General features: G+C 45.5%; 1 protein-coding gene across 8 annotated transcripts in view; it reads right to left on the reverse strand.

The window, feature by feature from the left end:
• RAPGEF5 (Rap guanine nucleotide exchange factor 5) overlaps positions 1-25,909 on the reverse strand; it is a 229,774-nt gene that overhangs the window by 81,020 nt on the left and 122,845 nt on the right. For 5 of the 8 annotated variants that reach the window (XR_005594557.1, XR_005594555.1, XR_005594558.1 and 2 more), the window contains exons 10-11: positions 6,309-6,427; positions 5,849-5,937 (exon numbers count right to left, since the gene is read on the reverse strand). Coding sequence is in view for 3 of the 8 variants with exons in the window: in XM_039526096.1 (XP_039382030.1) it covers positions 5,849-5,937; positions 6,309-6,427 (208 nt within the window). In the remaining 5 variants the exon portion in view is untranslated. Of the gene's footprint in view, positions 1-5,848; positions 6,212-6,308; positions 6,428-25,909 lie in introns of those variants that run through there. The other 3 variants (XR_005594556.1, XM_039526095.1, XR_005594559.1) reach the window with 2 other exon arrangements.

Raw genomic sequence — 25,909 nt, forward strand, 5'->3', positions numbered from 1 at the left:
CAGTTGATAGGCAAGGATGGCAAATATGGGTAGCCCAATGTACAGCGAAGCACAGGATGGACTAAGGTCTAACGTTATAAATAGTCTATACAGTGTTTTTGTGAGCCATTTACAATACTACTGCAGCTAGGCATAAACAAAACCACACAACTATAGAGCTGGCCCTTCTGAAGGCTGCCAATTGCCCACTTAACATGGCAAGAGGTGGCAATTAGTATGGGTAAAGGAATTCATTACAATGGGGAAAAATTGAGGGGGGGGGATGGGAATGATGTACTATTATTGCCTAATGACATATTATAGGTTGCTTTTCTTCTTTGGCAAATCTGACTCTCAGAAGTCCCAAGTACAGGGGGCCTATCATCTCCCAACTAAGCAACTCTGGCACAGTTGGCAGGAAACAAAGTTTCCTCTCCACTTTTCCATCAAAGGGGTTGGGGTTTGTCTTCTACGCCAAGGAAAGCAGAAGGGGGTTTGAACCCCTACAATCACTCTCAGTTCCCTCCAACTCCTTGGCAGCATGGCTTTTTCCATCATCAGCCACTGCCCCAGAACTCCCCACAGGGAGCCATACTATGGAGTAAAACAGCAAGTAAGATCCACGGATTTGGGGTGAGCAAGGCCGGCTCCAGGCACCAGCTCAGCAAGCAGGTACTTGGGGTGGCCAAGGGGAAGGGGTGGCACGTTGGGCTTTTTGGTGGCGGGTCCCTCGGTCCATCCCGGAGGGAAGGACATGCCGCCGAAGAAGAAGGCGGTGCAGTGGAGCTGCCGCCGAAGTTCGCGATCGTAGCTTTTTTTTCCCCCTCCCTGCCACCTGGGGAGGCAAAAACCCTGGAGCCAGCCCTGGGGATGAGGTACAGTAGAGACAAGGTAGGGTGGAACAGCAGCTGTTCTCCTAACACTGGCCCTCTGATCTTGGGCCTATATCCCAGAAAGAGCCCAGCCCTTGCAGGGATCCTGTTGGAGAGGCTTCAGCAGGCCCAGGGAAAACAAATAAATGATGCTGTGGAGATGGTACGGCCCTCTTCTGAGCCTTTCCCTCCCTGCCACCTGCCCAAGTCCATAAGGATTTTATCCTTTCTGGGCACACAAGCAGATAGGACAATTGGGTCCACGCTATGGAAATTTAGTTTGCACGATGGGTTTTACTTCTAGACCAGGGGTGAGCAAACTTTTTGGCTCGAGGGCCACATCTGGGTATGGAAATTGTATGGCGGGCCATGAATGCCCACAAAATTGGGGGTTGGGGTGCGAGAGGGGGTGAGGGCTCCGGCCGGGGGTGCAGGCTCTAGGGTGGGTCTGGGTATGAGGGGTTGGGAGTGCAGGAGGGTGCTCTAGGCTGGAACTGAGGGGTTCTGAGGGCAGAAAGGATATCAGGGCTGTGGCAGGAGGTTGGGGCACAGGACGGGGTCAGGGGTGCAGACTCCGGGCAGGGCTTACCTCAAGCAGCTCCTAGAAGCAGCATGTCCCCCCTCTGGCTCCTACACAGAGGCGGAGCCAGGCAGCTCTGCGCGCTGACCCATCCCCAGGCACCGTCCCTGCAGCTCCCATTGGCCTTGATTCCCAGCCAATGGGAGCTGCAGGGGCGGCGCTTGGGGCAGAGACAGTGTGTGGAGCCCCCTGGCTACTCCTACATGTAGGAGCTGGAGAGGGAACGTGCCACTGTTTCCAGGAGCCACAGCACGCGCAGAGCGGGGCAAGCCACCGACTCCGCTCCCCGGTGGGACCTTGAGGGCCAGGTTAAAACTCTGAAGGGCCAGATGCAACCTCCAGGCCGTAGTTTGCCCACCCCTGTTCTAGACTCTGGAACCACTGCAGTTCCTTTATGAATGTACTAACATTGTACTTAGCACTATTCTAAAAAGTGTGCCAGTTTTGCACCACCCCGTCACTCAAACTTCATCAGGTGCAGTAATTATGCTATACCATCAGATTTATAACATCAGGATATTAACAAGTGAGCTGCACTACTAAGGTATATATGAATGTAACATGGTAGCAGTAATGCACGTTTAATGCAGGGTTACCATTTAGTTATACAAACTAAGATAACTTGTGTTTAGTCATTATGGTCCCCAATCATGCTTTCCTTGCCCACCCCAAACTCCCACAGACATCAGTGGGAGTTATGGAAACTCAAGGAATACAGGACTGAGCCCCTTCTGTAATAGATCACCGGTGGTATAAGAGCTTCAGATAGAAAAAATTAAACATTTTAAAGAAAAAAAAATACATTTATTTGGCTTCCTATATTTCTTCCTTTTGTCTAGCAGTACCAAGCAGACTTCTGTGACTGGGGTGGGGGAATATTCTCCCTGCAATTGTCTTGCCTGTGAAACTAGCTAGCTTTATTCAGTTTAAATCCCTTCAAGTAGATTATTGTATTAATTCTGTAGCTTTGGCTGACCCAATAACTTAAAAACCACCAGTACTTAACTGGCTAAAAGGTCCTGTAAAATTTTAACCTTGAGCCTAGCATTTAAATTTATTTGCAAACAACTCATCTTGGCTATTGTAACATATTCTATTACAGTCTATTTTTTTTAATTCTGTTATAATATTTCATTTTCTTCTCTCCAGCTTTTAGAGATCAGAAAACATACATTCACAATCTATAAGTGAAGGAAATTAGTGCGGTTTTAGGGTTAGAGTGCATTAATACTGGAGCTTATTTTTCTCAACAACTGAAAACATCATTATATTATATGCTCTACTGCATGTTAACTCTGCTAAAGTCTTATTCCTCCCTATGAACATGAAAATAAAAACTAACTTGTCATTTATTTTGCTCTTTTACTTTACCAAGTTTCCCCACAGAGTTTTGGGGAAAGTTTCCAAAGTTTCTCAAAATATCAACTGAAAGTATTTCTATCTAAAGGACTGTTAGCTGATAGCAATAGTAGGCTCTTATCCTCCCTGTGGACCAAGTGCTAGAGAAAGAAATGATCACATATGTTAGGGCAGTGTATTACTTTCTCTCTCTCTCAGACTAAATTATCCTGATTTTGTGACGTCCACTGGAGTGCAAATTCTCTCACATCAGTTACAGATCAGTGCCAAAGAGCCAGTCATACTGAACAATCAACCCTAACAATATTCTTTGTGGTTTCAAAAAACAAATGGGGACGTGCCAGCCATCTTGGAGTATTAAGTAAAAGGCACATCGCTATGCCTTCAGCCCTCTGGGAAGGTGGATTGTATACACCCAATTGCTGTCAGTTAAAGCATGACTGTACCATCTTACAAAGGTAATGGTTCAAATGACACAGGACGTCATTACTCTGCAACATAACAGTGTCATTGCTGAATGTATGTTGGTGGAATGGGCTAAAAGAGTGTCCCTAATAACTGGTAGAAGTAGCTTCATGGCAAACAGAGGCACCACTAGCTCTGTTGTCCACTGAGGATTTGTCTACACTGCAATGAGAAACCCATAGCTGGCCTGTGACAGCTGACTTGCTTGGGCTGTAGGGCAATTTCATTGCAGTGTAAACTTCCAGGCTCGGGCTGCATCCCAGACTCTAGGACCCTGCAAGCTGGGAGGGTCGCGGAGCTCAGGCTCCAGCCTGAACCCAGAAGTCTACACTGCATTGAAACAGCCCCCACAGCCCGAGGCTTTGTTGTGTAGGCATTCACATAGGTCCTGTAGGTGCTACCACAAAGATGTGCATGTACCTGCTGTGCAACCAACACCCGACATTTTCACACCAAATGTTTGTGGTTAGGAAATAAGTGGTTCTACAATGGACCTCCATGAATTTTGACAGGTGACTCCATTGTGCCTTCATTTGAAAATGTAGCACCTAAAGTCAATTTTTTAAAGATAAGCCCCATATTACTGTATAATTAAAAGGAAAACAACAACAGCACATTTGTTGTCATGTAACTGCAGGTCAACTGGTCATGGTTTAGGGCCAGCCATTTCATTGTTTTTATGGAAATCTGAATCCATCGTCAGGCTCTAAATTCTTGTTTTCTGAACAGTACCCAGCTTCTACTGACCACACTGCAGAGCTGAGACATTCAACCTAAAAGTATATATCATCTCCTTACAGCCAGTCAAGCAGTGGCATTAGCACCAGTTTTAAAAGCAATTTTTCATCCACACTCTGGAACAATAAAAAGATGCTAATGAGCAGCTGAGCTGGGACCCTCATGGGAAAAAATAAGCAGGGAGGTAAAACAGACCTAATAAAAAGTCAAGATATATTAGATACCTGATTTAGCCAAGCCAGCAATTCTTTGTACTTAAAAAATAATGCAGAATTCAACATTCTCCAGTAGGATTATGGGGTTATGAACAAAACTAACAACAGTTTATAGGAGTGGCCAGCTAATCTCCCCAAATCTACATATGCTAATATGTATAAGTGAACTATTCCCTAATCTGAATTACTCTGCCAGCAATATCCTTTCATGAACCACTTCTGTAATTCAGCCTGGGAATTGGTACAAGTAAATTTACACACAGCACTATTTGATTATACCTGAGGAAGCAGAACAATCAGACAGTGGTGCTTTCTCTGCACAAAATATTAATCTCTAGGCAGACAGAAGTAGCATTGGGAAATCATAATAATCAGACAGTTTGCATTTCTTTTGGATTATTCTCTGTGTAAATTATGCATCATTGGTAAGAAAATAAATTCTGTCCAACAATAAAACTACTGACTTGTTCTGAGAATGGACACTAAGATTCCTATGCGAGTCACAGATGTTATTTATACTTTTAGTCACTTTAATCCTTTTAAACGTGTTTATTCTTAGTAATCTCATTTGTAGTGGGGCATACACACAAGCATCAAGAATGTGCAGTTTAACCCCATTGGGAACAATAAAAAATATCAACTCAATTTCCAGCCAGCTACATTTCAGAGCCCTTCAGCAGCATTTTGAAACTCTGAAGGGTTGATCTTGTGCTGACACTTCACCAGTATAACTACATTCACTAAAACTGTAAATAGATTTCAGGTTGCAGGAACTCCTGATAAACTACCAAAGGAGCTCTGGTGACAGAAAACTGTGCGTTTAGCCAGGAGACCAAGCTGAAAAATACACTACAGGTCAAGTAGCCTGATCAGTATAATAATTTGCTCCAGGCTGGAACAAATCACAGACTCACAAGTACTACATTCTCTTATATACTATATCTTGTGCTTTGCAGGAAGTTTGAGACTTTTTATCAAGCAATAGATATGCCAAATGTGCTTTGATGGTAGCAAAATTTGTATTTAGTTAGAAGATTGAACTGCTACATAAACTGTGAATCAAGTTGTCTGATCGATATAATAATAGCTGCAGGCTACAAAGAATTACAGTCTCTGGTTGAAGAGACACAAGTACTGTATAATAGACACTGCAGCTTGTGCAATATAGGCAACAATGTAAAGCCATTTATGAAAAAAGCAGAAGTTGCTGCAAAGCATGTAGCTGCTGACTAGTTTCATTAATTGTTGACACTTCTGCCCAGAGGCTATGTGCCCCAGTTCAACACATTCTTATTGTTGGGTTCTCACATTTCCTCCCTGTATTTGACATCAGGTACCAAGGCAATGACATTAGTCAACTGGCTTTCAACAAGGACTAGTGAGAATTTCAGAGGGAACAAAACCAAAACAAAACCCCACAGGCCTAGATTTGATTTCCTTTTGATAAACATAGCTAAGATATCACCTGACAGATCCAGCATGTGAGTTTAAATACAGCACTTAGAACCCCTTAACAGCAGAGGTCATTATATGCACTATTACATGTCAGCTTGTCAGCCAAATGTGCAGACAGTATTATGAACAGTAACACAGGACACAGAAAGCTGTGTTTTAGGAACAGAATCCAATTTGTACCTTACCTGTCTCTTTGTCTTGGACTGCTTCTAGGTGCAAGTCATTCAGAAGGTGCTCCAAAATCTTCTCTGGAGTCCCAGATACCACCACATATCTATCAGAAAGCAGAGAGTCCACAGAGTCATCCTCAATTGAAGACTGTGAGCGGCTACTCCATTCATCCTCCTCATCCTCTTCATCAATATATTTAAAATAAGGCACATCAAAGGTAGGCAAGGGAAGCTCCCTGCCCAGAAAGGCAGCAGAATCCTTCCTGTCTAAATGAGGGTCAAAGATCCTCAGCCTGGAGCTTCCCATAGTGTAGAGTTAATAACAAAGACATTCCCTAAATGCTACAATATCTTGCCATCTTATTTCTCTTGCTGGTAACTGAGTCCATCTGGCTGCTGAAAGCTCTGCAGTCAGCTTGTGTGTGCGTGTCTCTCTCTCTCTGTCTCTCTGAGCGCCCAAGGAAAAAACTCTTACCTCCAATCATTCTCGGCACTCCCTGATGTGGGGGATGGGCTATGTGACGACACTTTCCTAAGCACCAGAACATCTTGGTCTTGTTCCTTCACTTGAATAGTAGATACTTCATCATTCTGCTTTAATTTGGAGGGGGAGGAGGGAATAACAGAGAAAGAAAGTGGTAAATTCTCATGGGATTTGGAAAAAATTGAGAGAGCTGATTAGAGCTACATTTTCTCCCTATGGAAGCTGCTACATACTGCAATTTCTGCCCATAATTTATACTCCAAAGGTTCACAATGCATCAGGCATCTGGGCAGATCTCTTGCTTGCCTTTTATATACAGTAGCGGAGCTGGAAACGAGGGAGAAAGCAGTTCCCTTTGCTGAAATATTTAAATTAAGAAACAGGGTTAATACATCTGGCTGGAGAGCTGAAATGAAGAAAGGTTCCCCTTTGTGACTTTTGTTACCAGTTTTTAGCACAGTGTATTAGAGGGTTATTCACAGTACCAGTGATGTAGTCATCTTCCATTTGAAGAATGCATGTTTCACTATTTTTTTAATTAATAAACTGGAAGACTGCTTACAATAGTCACAGAACTGCAAAAACACTTTCACAGCACTAACAATAGGTAACTTACTACTCAAAGAAATGTACATGCTGTAAAACTATTCTTGTGTGTTTAAATAGAGGCAATAAAACTAGTGAGATCAAAGATCACATATATGTTTCTAAGCCTCTATTTGTATTTTGCATTCAAATCTCCCTCCTTCTCAACAACCTTTTAATTATAAAAAAAAACACAACACAGGAAGTTAAGCCCCATGAGCATCCATAGTTTGAATCTGAGCTAAATTGAGATTTGGACATTATGGGTCAGTGCACTGATTTTCTTCATCTAGGTTCCCTTAAACAGGGGGGAGCTGAACAAATCATCCGTTTCTGCTCACGCAGCCTATATCCATGAGCACAGAGCAACTAAAGCAAGCTGACTGTGCAGTGTACGAGATGAGGGTTTGCTGCTGACTGAGCAGCATGCATTGAAACATAGTGACTGATGAAGAGCTTCTGACCACAGTGAGATTCTCCTGGCAGACCCTGCCACAAGTGCATGAAGCCGCACAAAGAGAGGCAGGAAACGTAAATGCAAACAGATATTTCAGCTACTGCTGCTGCAGCTCTGAGAATTTATTAAAAATATCAACAATGCTTCATGGTAATTTGGTTTGGCATTACATTGTTCGGTAATTGTTGTATGCAGTGTAGTTGTAGCCGTGTCGGTCCCAGGATATTAGAGAGACAAAGTGGGCAAATATCTTTTCTTGCATTTTGCTGTGATGCTGGGAATAACTTTCCCAGACCTCAAAAAGAGCTCTGTGTAGCTTGAAAGTGTCTCTCTCTGACCAACAGAAATTAGTCCAATAAAATATATTACTTCACCCACCTTGTCTCACTGTTCAGTAAATCAGACCAGGGGCAGCTCTGTTTTTTGCCACCCCAACCACGGCAGTCAGGCAGCTTTCGGCAGCACGCCTGCGGACAGTCCGCTGGTCACGTGGATTCAGCGGCGTTTCTGCGGGTGATCTGCCGGTCCCGCGCCTTCGGTACCCACCACCAAATTGCCGCTGAAGCCGCGGGACCGGCGGACCTCCCGCAGGCATGCCGCCAAAGCCTGTCTGACTGCCGCCCTCACAGCGACCAGCACGCTGCCCCCACGGCTTGCCACCCCAGGCACGCGCTTGCTGTGCTGGTGCCTGGATCCGCCCCTGAATCAGACATAGGTTTTAGCCTATTTTTGAAGCAATAAAACTAGCACTTATGTATCAACTGTACAGTATCCATAATCCATCACAGGAGAAGTGGAACTGGGAGGCTGAGGGAGCAGGGGCTGCTAGTGCCCCTGCAATGGAAATATTTTGGGGGCTCTATCCCCAAATAAACTCCTGCACGATAAGAAGGATGGTGCCGAGACAAGAATGGGATTCAGAGAAACTGGAGTGGCCAATGCAGGGCTCAGGAACAGGATGGGGAGCAGGACCTGGAAGTGCTGAAATGGGCCTGCCTGGGAGCAGTTGGTACCCTCCTTCCCAGCCTGGAGCCAGCTGCCCACTCCTCCCCCATCTCAGTACCTCTCCTCACTTCTCCTTCTGTCCCTCCACCCACCGCTCCCCCCCCACACATCTATCAGCTGATAGAGAATCCCAAAATATGAAAGATTTACTGAAAGCAACAATGTTCATGATGCCATACAGTGGTACAGCTTTATGATTAGCCTTTTATTTCCTTATTACAGTTGAACCCTGTTATGTCGCCGGACTAGGGGTTTGCCAAAAAGCGTCGAGATAACCGATGATCGAGATAAGGCGAAGCGGGGACCGGGTAAGTGGGGCCGGGCGGCAGGCGAAGCGGGGACTGGGTAAGCGGGGCCGGGCAGGCGGCGAAGCGGGGACTGGGTAAGCGGGGCGGCGGGCGGGACCGGGAAGCGGGGCAGGCGGGCAGCGCGGCGAGGACCGCAAGCGGGGCCAGCCGGGTGGGCGGGCGGGGACCGGGGAAGTGGGGCCGGGCGGGCGGCGAAGCGGGGACCGGGTATGCGGGGCAGGCGGGCAGCGGGGACCGGGGAAGCGGGGCCGGGCGGGCGGGGACCGGGGAAGCGGGGCCGGGGAAGCGGGGACCGGCGAAGCGAGGAGCCGGGCGGCTGGGGACACGGTGGGTCGGGGGCGGGAGCCGGGGCCTGCGGCTGGGGACGCCGGGCTGGGCGGCCGGTGAGCGGGCGGCTGGGGACGCGGGGAGCTGGGCGGCTGGGGCTGGGGAGCCGGGGGCCGGGGCCAGGCGGAGCTGGGCGGCCGGGACAGGGCGGGGCTAGGCGGCAGGAGTCGCGTGGCCGGGAGGGATGCGGCAGGCAGGGCCGCCGCCGGAGTTAGTAGTTTACTGGTAAGTGGCAAATTCGGCGCTCTTCTGTGCTCGAGGTATTAGGGTTCGGCAAGATTAAAGAATTGACATAACCGATGAGAAACCGATAAGACAAAGAGGGAGTTTGGCGGTTCCACTTCTAAAACGTCGACTTAATACGATTGGCAAGTTAACCGAGGTCGAGATAAATGGGTTCGACTGTATTTAATATTTATTTTGTGATAGCACTCAGAGGCTCTGATCCTGCACATATGAAGACATAATCCCTGCCCCGAAGAGCTTCCTGTCCAAGATTTCTTTATTAGAAAACACCATGAAGAATTGACCTATTAAATTTCTTCAAGGTCAGACATACTGGTACTGAACCAATTAATGTCAGATATTCATTGCAACCCTCCCGAGGGGCATTAGTGAGGAGCCACATTACAGGAATACTGATGCATAACTGTAATCTTCTATTTCACCAGATGTGTTTTTTGTTGCCTACACATTTACAGAGCTGCAATGAAAGAAGAATAAAGAGAGAAAATAACACAAACAATTCATCAAAAGACAGGTTTATACACACAAAACTCTCTCTCAGACATCCTCTAATCCTGATACTCATTTCCCCATAATCCATAGATATTTTGAGGTGAAATACATATTGGGCATTTATATAATGTATGGTATTATTAACATCAGTGGACCATCTACATACACATATATGGAAATGGGTTTCTAGTGTGTGTAAGTGTGTATTAAATACATGTACGTTTTGTGCAGAACACTAGTGGGCAATGGAGGAGGCAGAAGCTATATCATACTGATAGGGCACTAACAATATCTTATCCTGGGAAGATATAGTTTCCGAATTGAAGTCCTGCTAAACACAAAGCATTTCCAATATCAAAATAAACTAATGTTTAAAATCTCCATTAACCACTTGGATAAGAGTATGCAAATTAACTGCATAGTGCCCAGATAGTAAAGTTTTAACAAGGTTCTTCTTTTCTGTCTTCTTTGCATATTTATTTCAAATTATAGAGTGACCATGGGGCCAGGTTTTGGGTTCGCAAAATGTATTCACTCAGGACTCAGTTTATATATAAAATAAATAAAATCACATGAAGAAAGGACCTATACATATCCCAGGGTTTAAAGTGTTTGTGTTTTCAAGACTAAAAGATATTCATTTGAAATTAGGTAAAGATGAAAGAATGTTTCTCCTATTAGAATCTTGTATGGTCCAGGAGATAATTAATGCATGTTGGAAGAAAACTGAACCAGGGCCACCATCAGGCTGCCCTTCCTACATCCATGGGGAGAAGAGAACAAGGAGGATAGAGAATGTAAAGTATTCGAAAGGGAGGACAGAGCCATGAGCAAGATTATGCCCTGTAGAATTTAACAGTGAGTCAAGATAGGTTTCTGTCAATAGTCATTTTAAGTTTTCATATTCAAAATATTGAACAAAACAGAAACACTTAGCACTTTTTCAAAACAATGAACAGGCATTGTCTAATTAATCTGTACTATACCTTTGTGAGCTAGGCAGGTCTGTATTATCATCCCCATTTTATCAATAATGAAACTGAGGTAAAGAGGCTGCCCAGAGTTACACTGCAAGTCAGCAGCAGAGTCACAACTAAGCCCTAGTCTACACTACAAACTTATAATCGGTAGAACTACGTCGCTCAGGGATGTGGAAAATCCACACCCCTGAGCATCAGTTATACGGACCTAACCCTTGCTGTAGACAGTGCTGTGTCAACAGGAGGGCTTCTCCCCTCGACATAGCTACCACCTTTTGGGGAGATGGAGTACCTATGCCAATGGGAGAAGCTCTCCCATTGGCATAGGTAGCATCTTCACTAAGCATTAGAGTGGCACAGCCACAGCACTAAGTGTAGACAAGCCCTAAAACTTAGGTGTTCCTGGCATCCCAGCTTCAAGCTCCGTTCACAGGATCACAGCTACTACTTTGTGTTTTGCTTATTTGACATTCACTTCACCCCGGAGAAAGAGGGAAAATAACTGAGTAATAGCTGGTTTCAGGGTTTGCTTGGGGTACATCTACACTACCTGCTCTGTTTTACTCGCATTCTGCCATATGTTTCATGTTATAGCTGTCTTGCATAATGAGCCAGCACATGCTGCAAATATGACGAAATGTAAAGAAGATACCAATGTGAAATTTCTAAAGATAGCTACAGCACTCAACTCAAGGTTTAAGAATCTGAAGTGCCTTCCAAAATCTGAGAGGGATGAGGTGTGGAGCATGCTTTCAGATGTCTTAAAAGAGCAACACACTGATGCAGAAACTACAGAACCCAAACCACCAAAAAAGAAAATCAGACTTCTGCTGGTGGCATCTGACTCAGATGATGAAAATGAACACACGCCGGTCTGCACTGCTTTGGATCATTACTGAGCAGAACCCGTCATCAGCATGGATGCATGTCCTCTGGAATGGTGGCTGAAGCATCAAGGGACATATGAATCTTTATCACATCTGGCATGTAAATATCTTGTGATGCTGGCTACAACATTGCCATGCAAATGCCTGTTGTCACTTTCAGGTGACATTGCAAACAAGAAGCAGGCAGTATTATCTTCTGCAAATGTAAACAAGCTTGTTTGTCTGAGCGATTGCCTGAACAAGAAGTAGGACTGAGTGGACTTGTGAACTCTAAAGTTTTACATTTTTATTTTGAATGCAGGGGTTTTTTGGTACATCATTCTACATTTGTAAGTTCAACTTTCATGATAAAGATATTGCACTACAGTACTTGTATGAGATGAATTAAAAAATACTATTTTTATAGTGCTAATATTTGTAATAAAAATAAATATAAAGTAAGCACTGTACATTTTGTATTCTGTGTTGTAACTGAAATATATTTGAAAATGTAGAAAACATCCAAAAATATTTAAATAATGGTATTCTATTATTGTTTAATTGCACGATTAATTTTTTTAATTGCTTGACAGCCCTAATTAAAAACAATAGAAAAATACTACCATTTATTTTCAGCCAGTCAATAACTCTGGAGTGCTATAAATATTTATGTATGTAAAGTAACTAAACAAATGGAACTCCCTACTTAGCTGGTCTTAAGTTTTGTAGGTCTCTTCATATAACTGGGGATATGACCCTGTTAGCTATGTGAATTCCTAACGATATTCAAGCACAAATGACAGTGATGAAAACAAGAACAGAAGGGGTGCAGGTTTCAGTGTTGCAGACATTTCCACATTGATTTCTCTGTATTACCATCAATTGACATGGCACTGGCACAATCCAACCTCCAGTCAAATTCATAGAGAATGGAAACAAACAAGATTATTTCCCAAGGCCATGTGCCTTAGAGAAACCCAGTCACTGTTCTCCTAGGACAATTTTCGCTTTTCATTAAAATTTTTGTAAGAAACCAATGTAGAGAGAGAACTACTCACCTCCTCCCTATTAGAAAAATCCAAATTAGGGAGGCTTTGGTTTTGCAAAGCATCAAAAGTTTGGTGTGGTTATTTTTTTTGCAAAGGAATGTTTTGAATTTCATTTTAACCCCACTCCCCAAAGTTTTTTTGGGGGGAGGGGTAGGAGGGATCGGAGGGGAGAGGATTTTTGGATCGATGGTTCCAGCTTTGAATCAGCTCCATTTCAAAAGGCAGAAGCAGGTTTGGTCTTACAAAGACTCATCTGTAGGGTTTTGGTTTTCCCAAACTAAGACTGGTTTGGATCCAGGTTCCAGTTAATCTAAACCCCCAAAGATCAGGTGGGTTTGGTGTGAGGCATGGATCCAGTTTGGGCTCATTCCTGCTCCTATCTGCAGGGGTTACAAGTGCTGTTCACTCTCTTCCAGAGCCACTGCAACCACCAAATCGAGTCCAGCAATAGAGTCTGTGACACAAAGCCACCATCTTCCTTGGCTTGCAGAATGTGAAGACAGGAACACTAATGACAGGCATTCACAAACAGTGCTGAAGGACAGGACCAAGTGGCATTAGAGGCATAAACAATGCTCCCATCAAAGCAGTCAGTTTTAGAAGACAGCTTCACTGACTGGCAGAAGGTGCACCTTAAGCAGCTGTAAATGAATCTACATAGTTTCACGAAAGGGAGGGTTGATGGGGAAGAAGAAATGAAGGGGGAAATAAGAAAAGAGAAAAATGACAGGGAAGAGAAGAATGATTAGGGAACAAATTTTGGGGAGGAAGCCCCTTGGCTTGGGAGAAAAAGGACAACATATTGTGGCGAGCACTCAGAGAGCCTGGAACTTTCTGAAGTCCCTTCATCCCCAAAACTCTAGGCAGTCCTAGTCTAGCACGAAAGGAAAAACAGTACATTTGTTCCATTATGAAGAATGTAATCAGAATACTGCTCTATTTGAACAGCTGAATAGAAATTAATGTGTGATTTGCAGAGATGTACCGTCATTCCTCTATGAGACAGGATGCCGCCATTGGTTTCAAAGGATGTATTTATTTCACTCTCTTTTCTAAAGCACCAACACTGTAGTATCTAGGTGCTAGTCACATCATAATTTAATAATATATACTTTCCAATTAAAGAACACTCCTTCCCCATCATCTCCTCAAACTGTGTTCTCCAAGGAGACCAGATCCTCTCGATAGCCAGCCAAGAGACCAGTTTCGGGGGGAATCCCACACCACTGATTTTAATGTTAGGAAACGGCATGAATAACAGGATCCTATTAAATGGAGCATTCAAAATGCAAGTCTGCATTCAGACTTCCTCACTCCTGAGCAGAGATTCTGAATACAGGCAAAAAGAATTCCCTGTTTGGTCAACATGTAACGAAGCAAAACTTCACACAGACTATCTCCTTCTAAATCACATACATTAACAAAGGGCAAGAACATTTTGTTTTTACATCTTAATTTGGTAAAACTGACTCAGCACAATCAGATAATGCTGATCACTTCTGTCTTCACATCTTTTGATGCTGGTGCCAGTATACATCCTTGAGTGACAAGGGAACAGGTACATGCTGGGAACGATGTGAGCATATGCAGGTATCAGTACTCATTCCACACCATAGAGCTAAGCTCCAACAGAGCTTCTATGGCAGCACAAGAAGGGGAGATATGAGGAGGTGGAAAAGGGGAACAAGCATGGCTGGTGGGCCTGATGATGATCTGGATCCATTGGGAGTGGTGTGCAGTAGTTGCAGAGGCTACCTACAGTGATAGCACTGTTTCTGCTCTGTGTTTTGAAGAGGATTCTGTCCCCCAAGGTCCTATGGAGTACCACTGCACATACCTCATTTACTTAAGCTTTGTTCTGAACTAAATATTTAGGCTTAAGAGTTGAAACTGTTGTTGTGGAATATGGCAGTGGAAGATGGACAAGCCTTTGTATAAAAAATAAATATTCAATATACAGTATAGAATATATTCTGGTAGATGAGAGGTTGCAATGGGAACAGGGATAGAAAATCTTGGAAAATCCATCTCAGGTATGTTGTTTCATGGAGTTTCAAAGCATATCAAAGTCACAATAGACAGACTTGATTTACTTGCAGCACATTGAGAATAACAGTCAAGAATCATTGGCATAGTTTAACCAACCCAGTGCATGAAGGACAGGTCACTGATACAGAGCGATCTGGATCACTTGGTAAACTGAGTGCAAGCTAACTTGTATTTTAATACATCTAGGAACAAAAAATGAAGGTCATACTTACTGGATGATGGACTTTATCTACCCTGACCCCCAAGTCTGTTTGAGTCACTAGTTCCCAGGATAATCACCTGAACATGAGATCCCAGTGTAATGCTGTGGCTAAAAGGGTTAATACAATCCTTGAATGTATAAAATATAGTAGTAGGGCTGTTATACTACCTCTGTATTTGGCATGGGAGTGACTGCGGCTAGAAAGCACTTGGACAGTTCCGGCATTCACAATTCAAGAAGGATGTTGATAAATTGTTAGAGGGATCAGAGAAGAGCCATGAAAAAAATTAAAGGATTAGAAAACTCAAGGAGATCAATGTATTTAGATTAACAAAGAGAAGGTTAATGAGTGACTTGATCACAGTTTATCAGTACCTACATGGAGAACAAAAATTTGGTAAATCATCTCTTGAATCTAGAAGAGAAAGGTGCAACAAAACCCAATGGCTCAAAGAAGAAGTGGATGAATACAGCCCTGTACGGATAAAAAAACATGGATCAACATCCATCAAAATCAACCCATGATCCGACCCGCTAGCCACCTTATGTGTAGGGCACTTGGAGCTAGGGTTAGGGTTACTATGGGTAGGGCTTCCCGTCCTAGGGGTTAGGGTTCCTAAGGGTAGTGCACTTGTGGCTACGGTTAGGGATCCTAGAAGTAGGGCACTTGGAGAAAGGGTTAGGATTCCTATGTGCAGGGCACCCCGCCCTACAGTTAGGGTTCCTATGGGTAGGGCACTTGGAGCTAGGGTTAGGGTTCCTATAGGTAGGGCTTCTCGACCTAGCGATAGCGCTCCTAAGGTAGGGCACCTGGAGCTAGGGCTAGGGTTCCTAAGGGTAAGGCACTTGGAGCTAGGGTTAGGGTTCCTATAGCGAAGGAGCCCCACCCTAGGGTTAGGATTTCTAAGGGTGGGTACTTGAAGCTAGGGTTAGGGTTCCCATGGCGAGGGCGCCCGACCCCAGGATTATGGTTCCGATGGGTAGAGCACTTGGAGCTAGGGTTATGGTTCCTATGGTTAGGGCTTTCCGCCCCTGGGTTAGGATTCCTAAAGGTAGGGCACTTGGAGCTAGGGTTAAGGTTAGGGTTACTTGGAACTAGAGTTAGGGTTCCTATGGGTAGGCCGTCCTATCCTACAGTTAGGATAGGGTTCCTATAGGTAGGATTTCCCGACCTAGGGTTAGGGTTCCTATGGGTAGGGCTTCCTGCTCTAGGGTTAGGGCTCCTAAGGTAGGGTGCTCAGAGTTAGCCTTAGGGTTCGTAAGGGTAGGGCACTTGGAACTAGGGTTAAGGTTAGGGTTACTTGGACCTAGGGTTAGGATTCCTATGGATAGGCCGTCCTACCCTACAGTTAGGATAGGGTTCCCATAGGTAGGGTTTCCCGACCTAGGGTTAGGGTTCCTAAGGGTAGGGCGTCCTTCCCTAGGCTTAGGGGTCCTAAGGGTAGGGCACTTGGAGCTGGGGTTAGGGTTCCTATAGCGAGGGCGCCCGAACCTAGGTTTTGGGGTTCCTATGGGTAGGGCTCTCCGCCATAGAGTTAGGGTTCTTAAGTATAGGGCACTTGGAGCTAGGGTTAGGGGAGGACTCCTGTCTCAGACCGAGAAAGCGGGACAATCAGCGAGTTATCTTAAGTGCCTATACACAAATGCAAGAAGCCTGGGGAACAAGCAGGGAGAACTGGAAGTCCTGGCACAGTCAGGGAATTATGATGTAATTGGAATAACAGAGACTTGGTGGGATAACTCACATGATTGGAGTACTGTCATGGATGGATATAAACTGTTCAGGAAGGACAGGCAGGACAGAAAAGGTGGGGGAGTTGCGCTGTATGTAAGAGAGCAGTATGACTGCTCAGAGCTCCAGTATGAAACTCCAGAAAAACCTGAGTGTCTCTGGATTAAATTTAGAAGTGTGAACAACAAGGGTAATGTCGTGGTGGGAGTCTGCTACAGACCACTAGACCAGGGGGATGAGGTGGACGAGGCTTTCTTCCAGCAACTAACAGAAGTTGCTAGATCATAGGCCCTGGTTCTCATGGGTGACTTTAATCACCCCGATATCTGCTGGGAGAGCAATACAGCAGTGCACAGACAATCTAGGAAGTTTCTGGAAAGTGTAGGGGAAAATTTCCTGGTGCAAGTGCTGGAGGAACCAACTAGGGGAAAAGCTCTTCTTGACCTGCTGCTCACAAACAGGGAAGAAATAGTAGAGGAAGCAATAGTGGATGGGAACCTGGGAGGCAGTGACCATGAGATGGTCGAGTTCAGGATCCTGACACAAGGAAAAAAGGAAAGCAGTAGAACAGAGACCCTGGACTTCAGAAAAGCAGACTTCGACTCCCTCAGGGAACTGATGGGCAAGGTCCCCTGGGAGAATAACATGATGGGGAAAGGAGTCGAGGAAAGCTGGCTGTATTTTAAAGAAACCTTATTGAGGTTGCAGGAACAAATCATCCCAATGTGTAGGAAGAAAAGTAAATATGGCAGGCGACCAGCTTGGCTTAATAGTGAAATCCTTGCTCGTCTTAAACACAAAAAAACAGCTTACAAGAAGTGGAAGATTGGACAAATAACCAGGGAGGAGTATAAAAGTATTGCTCAGGCATGCAGGTGTGAAATCAGGAAGGCCAAATCACACTTGGAGTTGCAGCTAGCTGGAGATGTTAGGAGTAACAAGAAGGGTTTCTTTAGGTATGTTAGCAACAGGAAGAAAGTTAAGGAAAGTGTGGGCCCCTTGCTGAATGAGGGAGGGAACCTAGTGACAGAGGATGTGGAGAAAGCTAGTGTACTAAATGCTTTTTTTGCCTCTGTCTTCACAGACAAGGTCAGCTCCCAGACAGCTGCACTCTGCAGCGCGGTATGGGGAGGAGGTGACCAGCTCTCTGTGGAGAAAGAAGTAGTTCAGGGCTATTTAGGAAAGCTGGACGAGCACAAGTCCATGGGGCCGGATGCGCTGCATCCGAGGGTGCTAAAGGAGTTGGCCGATGAGATTGCAGAGCCATTGGCCATTATCTTTGAAAAATCATGGCGATCGGGGGAGGTCTCGGATGACTGGAAAAAAGCTAATGTAGTGCCCATCTTTAAAAAAGGGAAGAAGGAAGATCCAGGGAACTACAGGCCAGTCAGTCTCACCTCAGTCCCTGGAAAAATCATGGAACAGGTCCTCAAGGAATCAATCCTGAAGCACTTAAAGGAGGGGAAAGTGATCAGGAACAGTCAGCATGGATTCACCAAGGGCAAATCATGCCTGACTAACCTAATTGCCTTCCATGATGAGATAACCAGCTCTGTGGATGAGGGGAAAGCAGTGGATGTGCTATTTCTGGACTTTAGCAAAGCTTTTGATACAGTCTCCCACAGTATTCTTGCCAGCAAGTTAAAGAAGTATGGGCTGGATGAATGGACGGTAAGGTGGATAGAAAACTGGCTAGATGGTCGGGCTCAACGGGTAGTGATCAATGGTTCCATGTCTAGTTGGCAGCCGGTATCAAGTGGAGTGCCCCAAGGGTTGGTGCTGGGGCCGGTTTTATTCAATATCTTCATTAACGATCTGGAGGATGGTGTGGACTGCACCCTTAGCAAGTTTGCAGATGACACTAAACTGGGAGGAGTGGTTGATACGCTGGAGGGTAGGGATAGGATACAGAGGGACCTAGACAAATTAGAGGATTGGGCCAAAAGAAATATGATGGAGGTTCAACAAGGACAAGTGCAGAGTCCTACATTTAGGACAGAAGAATCCCATGCACTGCTATAGACTAGGGACTGAATGGCTGGGCAGCAGTTCTGCAGAGAAGGACCTAGGGGTTATGGTGGACGAAAAGCTGAATATGAGTCAACAGTGTGCCCTTGTTGCCAAGAAGGCTAATGGCATTTTGGGTTGTATAAGTAGGGGCATTTCCAGCAGATCGAGGGATGTGATCATTCCCCTCTACTCAGCACTGGTGAGGCCTCATTTGGAGTACTGTGTCTAGTTTTGGGCCCCACACTACAAGAAGGATGTGGACAAATTGGAGAGAGTCCAGCAGAGGGCAACAAAAATGATTAGGGGGCTGGAGCACATGACTTATGAGGAGAGGCTGAGGGAACTGGGATTGTTTAGTCTGCAGAAGAGAAGAATGACGGGGGATTTGATAGCTGCTTTCAACTACCGGAAAGGGGGTTCCAAAGAGGATGGATCTAGACTGTTCTCAGTGGTGGTAGATGACAGAACAAGGAGTAATGGTCTCAAGTTGCAGAGGGGGAGGTTTAGGTTGGACGTTAGGAAAAACTTTTTCACTCGTAGGGGGGTGAAGAACTGGAATGGGTTACCTAGGGAGGTAGTGGAATCTCCTTCCTTAGAGGTTTTTAAGGTCAGGCTTGACAAAGCCCTGGCTGGGATGATTTAGTTGGGTTTCGTCCTGCTTTGAGCAGGGGGTTGGACTAGATGACCTCCTGAGGTCCCTTCCAACCCTGAGATTCTATGATTCTATGTTACGGTTCCTATGGTTACGGCTGTCTGCCCTAGGGTTAGGGTTCCTAAGGGTAGGGCACGTCGATGTAGGGTTAGGGTTCTGAAGGCAAGGGCGCCTGACCCTAGGGTTTAGGTTCCTACGGGTAGGGCATTTGAAGCTAGGGTTAGGGTTCCTATAGGTAGGGATTCCCACCTTAGGGTTGGAGGTCCTAAGGGTAGAGCACTTGGAGCTAGGGTTAGGGTTCCTATGGGTAGGGCTTTCCTCCCTAGGGTTAGGAGTTCTGAGGGTAGGGCAGTTGGAGCTAGGGTTAGGGTTCGTATGGTTCCTATGGGTTGGCATTCCCACCCTAGGGTTAGGGTTCCCAAAGCTTAGGGCACTTGGGGTTAGGGTTAGGGTTCTTATCGTAGGACTTCCTGCCCTAGGGTTAGTGTTCCTAAGGGTAGGGCACTTGGAGCTAGGGTTAGCGTTCCTATGAGTAGGGCATGCCACCCTATGGTTAGGGAACTCTGCCTTAGAGTTAGGGTTCCTAAGGGTAGGGGACTTGGAGCGAGGGTTAGGATTCCTATGGGTACACCTTCCCGCCGTAGGCTTAGGGTTCCTATGGGTAGGGCACTTGGAGCTAGGCTTAGGGTTCCCTGGGTAGGGCACTTGGAGCTCGGCTTAGGGTTCCTATGAGTAGGGAACCCTGCCCTAGGGTCAGGGTTCATATGGGTAGGGCTTCCCACCCTAGAGTTAGGGTTCCTAATTGTAGGGCACATGGACTAGAGTTAGGTATCCTATGGGTAGGGCACCCCGCCCTAGGGTTAGGGTTCCTAAGGGGAGTGCACTTGGAGATGGGGTTAGGGTTCCTATGGGTAGGGCATCCAGCCCTAGGGTTCTGCTGCTCCAAGGGGAGGATACGTGTCCCTAGGCTTAGGGTTCCTAAAGTTAGGGCACTTAGAGATAGGGTTAGGGTTCCTAAGGATAGAGCACTTGGATCTAGGGTTAGGATTCCTAAGGGGAGGGCTTCCTCCCTAGGGTTAGGGTTCTTAAGGGTAGGGCACTTGGAGCTAGGATTAGGGTTCCTATGGGTAGGGCATACCGCCCTAGGGTTAGGGTTCCTAAGAGTAGGGCACTTGGACCTAGGGTTAGGGTTTCTACGCGTAGGGCACTCTGCCGTAGGGTTAGGGTTTCTATGGGAAGGGCAATTGGAGCTATGATTAGGGTTCCTATGGGTAGGGAACTTGGAGCATGCGTTAGGTTTCCTAAGGGTAAGATACTTGGACCTAGGGTTAGGGTTCCTATGGGTAGGGCTTCCCGCTTTGGGTTAGGGTTCTTAAGGTTAGGGGAAATGGAGCTAGGGTTAGGGTTCCTATAGGTAAGGCTTCCCACACTAGGCTTAGGGTTCCTATGGGTAGGGCACTTGCAGCTAGGGTTAGGGTTCCTATGGGGAGTGCGCCCCACCCTAGGGTTAGGGTTCCTACGGGTAAGGCTTCCCGTCCTAGGGTTAGGATAACTAAGGGTAGGGCGCCCCACACTAGGGTTAGGGTTCCTGTGCGTAGGGCACTTGGAGCTACGGTTAGGGTTCCTATGGGCAGGGTGCCCCACCCTAGGGTTAGGGTTCCTATGGGTAGGGCTTCCCGCCCTAGGGTTAGGGTTCCTATGGGTAGGGCTCTTGGAGCTAGGGTTAGGGTTCCTATGCTTAGGGTTTCCCGCCCTATGATTAGGGTTCCTATGGGTAGGGCACTTGGAGCCAGGGTTGAGGTTCCTATGGATAGGGCTTCCCTCCCTAGGGTTAGGGTTCCTAAGGGAAGGGCATTTAGAGCTAGGGTTAGAGTTCCTATGCGTAGGGCGCCTCGCCCTAGGGTTAGGGTTCCTATGGGTAGGGCACTTGGAGCCAAGGTTAGGGTTCCTATGGGTAGGGCTTCCCTCCCTAGGGTTAGGGTTCCTAAGGTTAGGGGAAATGGAGCTAGGGTTAGGGTTCCTAAGAGTAGGGCTTTCCGCCCTAATGTTAGGGTTCCAAAGGGTAGGGCACTTGGAACTAGGGTTAGGGTTTCTATGGGGAGGGCTTACCTCCCTAGATTTAAGGTTCCTACGGGTAGGGTACTTGGAGATAGGGTTAGGGATCCTATGGGTAGGACACCCCGCCCTAGGGTTAGGGTTCCTAAGGGGAGTGCACTTGGAGATAGGGTTAGGGTTCCTATGGGTAGGGCTTCCCGTCCCAGAGGTAGAATTCCTCAGGGTAGGGTACTTGGAGCTAGGGTTATGATACCTATGGGTAGGACACACCGCCCTAGGGTTAAGGTTCCTAAGGGTAGGGCACTTGGATCTAGGGTTCGGGTTCCTATGGGTAGGGCTTCCCCCCCTAGGGTTAGGGTTCCTAAGGGTAGGGCACTTGGGGCCAGGGTTAGGGTTCCAATGGGTAGGGCTTCCCGCTTTAGGGTTAGGGTTCCTAAGGGTACGGCGCTCTGCCCTAGGGTTAGAGTTCCTAAGGGTAGGGCGCCCCACACTAGGTTTAGGGTTCCTAGGAGTAGGGCACTGGAGCTAGGGTTAGGGTTCCAATGGGTAGGGCTTCCCGCCCTAGGGTTAGGGTTGCTATGGGTAGGGCACTTGGAGCTAGGGTTATGGTTTCTATGGGTAGGGCATCCCGCCCAGGGTTAGGGTTCCTAAGGTTAGGGCACTTGGAGATAGGGTTTGGGTTCCTATGGTGTGTATCTGCATCGGCACCTGCAGCAGCAAGCTGTGTCAGAAAGGCTAGCGATGGGGGGGCTGGGAGAGAGGGAATGGAGATGAGCGAGCGGGAGCGGGGTCTTGCAAGGAAGAGGCAGCCTGAGGGTGGGGACTCAGGGTCAGGGGTCGTGCGGGGAAGGGGTCTCATGGAGAAGGGGCAATGTGGGGGTGGGGTGTAAGAGGCATTGCATGCTGCTCCTGGGGGCTCACAAGCAATGGCAGCAGCAGTGCATGTTGCTCTACAGTAGGGCGGAGGGGTGGGGCGCCGGGGCCCCACCCGGTCCAATCTCTGTGTCCAGGAGCCAGCTGGCTGGGAGTGCAGCCAGTGCTGCCAGGTGGTGGGGACGCTGGCACCGCCCAAGGGGCCTGAGCTGCTGTACAGGAAGCAGCATGGTGAGCTGGGGCTGGATAGTCCCGACTCTGTCCTGCCACCTAACCCCAGCCCCTGGTTGCTGGCTGCCAGCCCTGAGTGCGCTGTGCCCCCCTGGGCTACCCAAGTCAGATGCCACAGGCCAGGCACCGCTGGTGAGTAGAGCCCTGCACGGTTGTATCTGCATCCAATCCACTATCTGCAAAAATGGCCAGTAGACATGAAGCAGCTAGCTGCAGATTTACAGGGCTCTATAGATGAATTCAGACTGGAAATAAGGCACACATTTTTAACAGGGAGGGTAACTAACCATTAGAACAGTTTACCGAAGGTTAGGAGGATTCTCGATCACTAGCAATTTTTAAATCAAGATTGGATGTTGTTCTAAAAGATATATTCTAGTTCAAATAGGAATTAATTCACAGAAGTTCTATGACCCGCATTCTGCAAGAGATCAGATTAGATGATCACAGATGTCCCTTCTGGCTTTATAATCTATGAAATTGCTAAATACTCTGGCCTATGGGTTACCAACAGTCATGGAGCACATTTTCCTACTTTCATAAAGATAAATGTCAAAGATGGCCACTATTCCACTTCTTCTCAAAATATCATAAGCATGACATTTTGATTTGAATGGGCCTCTTGCATTTGCATGAGTCAATTAGACAAATATCAACTGTCCCAAATTTCAAAGAAAAACATATCTGTAGATGCAGAATCCTCCAAAACACTGTTCACACAATATTTAACAAAACACACACTAAATGCAAGGGGATGGCTAAAGGAGAAAAAAATCTGCATCTTTTCATTCCTTATGTTGTTACCTACTATATACTAACATTTAATTAACACTATGCCCTTCTTTTAGATTATACAGTAATAGCTTGTTTCCAATCATAACCAATTGGTAAATCTACCTTAGAACTCACCTTAACCCCCCCCAAAACAAAGAAAAATGGAAATGTGGCTGGTTTATAAAGTGAATTAGTTTTGATATCTGACCATTCTTAAAGACTACTGAACATACCATAGAACGATGAAATTGTGCAACTACAAGTGCTCCCATCAAAATGAACTCCAAGACAATACTAACAGCTTCACTGCAGTTTAGTGCTCAGTCACATAACTGGAAGATCTACAGCAGGAAGCCCACATTCTGCAGAGCAAAACTTGACTACTGTGACTATCAGCATTCATCAAATGGTGGTAAAACAAAAACAAAATTCTTATTTAAATTATCAAAATATTCTACCGCCAAGAAGGATTTTGTAAGTCAAATAAAATAATGTACACAATGCACTTTTTATAAAAATTGCTGATGCTATTATTCCCTTAGTTACCTTGTCATAAAGACCACATTCACAACAAGGCTGTCATTGCAGAAGAGTCAAAAGAATAATGCTGGCAAAACAGAGCTGAGACACAATGTGTATTAGGGAAATGCCCCTCGACAGACACCCATCAAGGCATACTACTGTCTTACATGCAGATCATGGGACCAGCTCTGCTATCCTTACACTCATGTTGAGTAGTATCTTACTTACTTAACTATCCTATTGATATCTTGTTGGAACTACTCATGGGAATAAGTACTACTTAGCATGAGTAAGGATGGCAGAACGATGCCATTAGACCACAGTCCAGTAAATGCTTGTGCATATAACTTTAAGCACAACTAGCCTGACTGCTTTCAAAGAGACCACTGTATAAACTTATGCTTATTGTTATTTGTAAGTGTACTACACTAGTGCCAAAAGGTCCTAAGGAAGATTGGGGCTCCATTGTGCTGGGCACTAAACTTCCTCAACATCACACAGGAGATCAGTGGCAGGCAATATTGTGAATTACAACCAGATCTCCTGAGTCCCAGGCTTGGTCTTGCCCCATCTCCTAGGCAATGCTACCTCTCAAATCTTAAGCACTTTACTGGACTGGGGTCTAAATGAGAGGGAACATAGGAGTAGTGGTATGACAACCCTAACACCACACAACTCTTTGTTGGGTGATTAATAGCTATTTATGAAAACAGAAGAAGGGGCATTTTCTTCTCTCCCCCCTTCTCAGACGCATACATTTAATTATTAGTAGATGCAGCCTGATAGCCTGACACTGCGCTACCAACTCGGCAAGGTCAACCTACGGGACTCTCACTTCTTAACCCGACTAAAGGTGAAAGAGCTGATTTTGACATTTAGGGGGAGAACAGATGCAAGGGTAGAATTCATGCAGTTCTCCATCAGCCCCTAGTGGCTGTCTGTGTGCCACTGTTATCACAAAGCTTCTGAAGTAAGAAGGTGCTTGAAGACCTTGAGCATGTGCAATTTTTACATGGAAATAAGTTTGAGATGCGAAGGATAGATTTGTGTTGCAAAATAAAGGGGTGGGTTCCAATCACTTCCTCCTAAACTGGCTCCCTCTCAAAATTACCATTGTGGTCATTAGAAATTATCTAATATAATAGATTTTCTGTCTGAAAATGCCAATTTGTCTAAACAAAAAACATTGCAGGATCATTTTGATTTTGCCAACATTTTGATGGAAACCATGTTCTCCTGGCAACTTGCATGGAATTGCAAAGGTGGAATCAAAAAAAATTTTTTTTTAAAGATTCTATTTCAGTTTGTCCAAAGACTGCATTTTCCCCCCTTTTTTAAAGATTTCTATTCCATAGGCAATTTCACTTTTCTGACTTTCAGTTCCAAATCAGAATGAAAACAAATTTTGGAAATTCAAAATTTCCAATGGAACAAAAATTCCAGTTTCCACTTACCCTGCTCTAGTAGTGAGTATTGCCCCCCCTCCCCAATACATATACCTCAGCAATCCAGTCCAATACCCATTGACTGGAAAGACTCCCATTGATTTCAATGAGCAATGAATCAGACTTTAGTTGTGGTGAAGAGAGTAAGGGAAATACAATATATTCTAATCTCGATCCATAACTCCAAATATAAAAAGAGGAAAGGAAAATTCTCCACAGTAAAACCAGGGATTTGAAGATACCCCTTTATCCCCGATAGCCCCAGTCTCAGAGAAACTTTATACTATTAGATAGTCTCTTTTGGGGAAAAAAAATCATCAGAAGATGATTCATTGGATATAAAATAAATTTACTTCAGGAGTAACCTCAAAACAGCGGATAGAACAGTGAAATTATTCAGGTATCAGGGGAACTAGAAAAACAGCTACTTAACATTACAAAATGGAAGTAGACTGGCTTCTACTGCAGCCCATCATTAGCTTTCACACATGAATGGAAACCACTCTAGAAGAGAACATTCATATTTAGGTTGTCTAATTTTTCAATGTAAGATGAAATTCATCTTAATGAGCAGATGCTATCCATAGAATTGGAGCAAATTTCCAATGCAGATGAACTCTGAAACGCAACACACATACTGACACCCCTTACACATCACTTCACAGTTTGGTTTCAATTGATGTCAAAGATGAGTTTGGCCAGATGCGCTACAGTTTCATAACACCACCATTT

This window comes from Mauremys reevesii, linkage group 2 (assembly GCF_016161935.1).
Source record: "Mauremys reevesii isolate NIE-2019 linkage group 2, ASM1616193v1, whole genome shotgun sequence".
NCBI classification, from domain to species: Eukaryota; Metazoa; Chordata; order Testudines; family Geoemydidae; genus Mauremys; species Mauremys reevesii.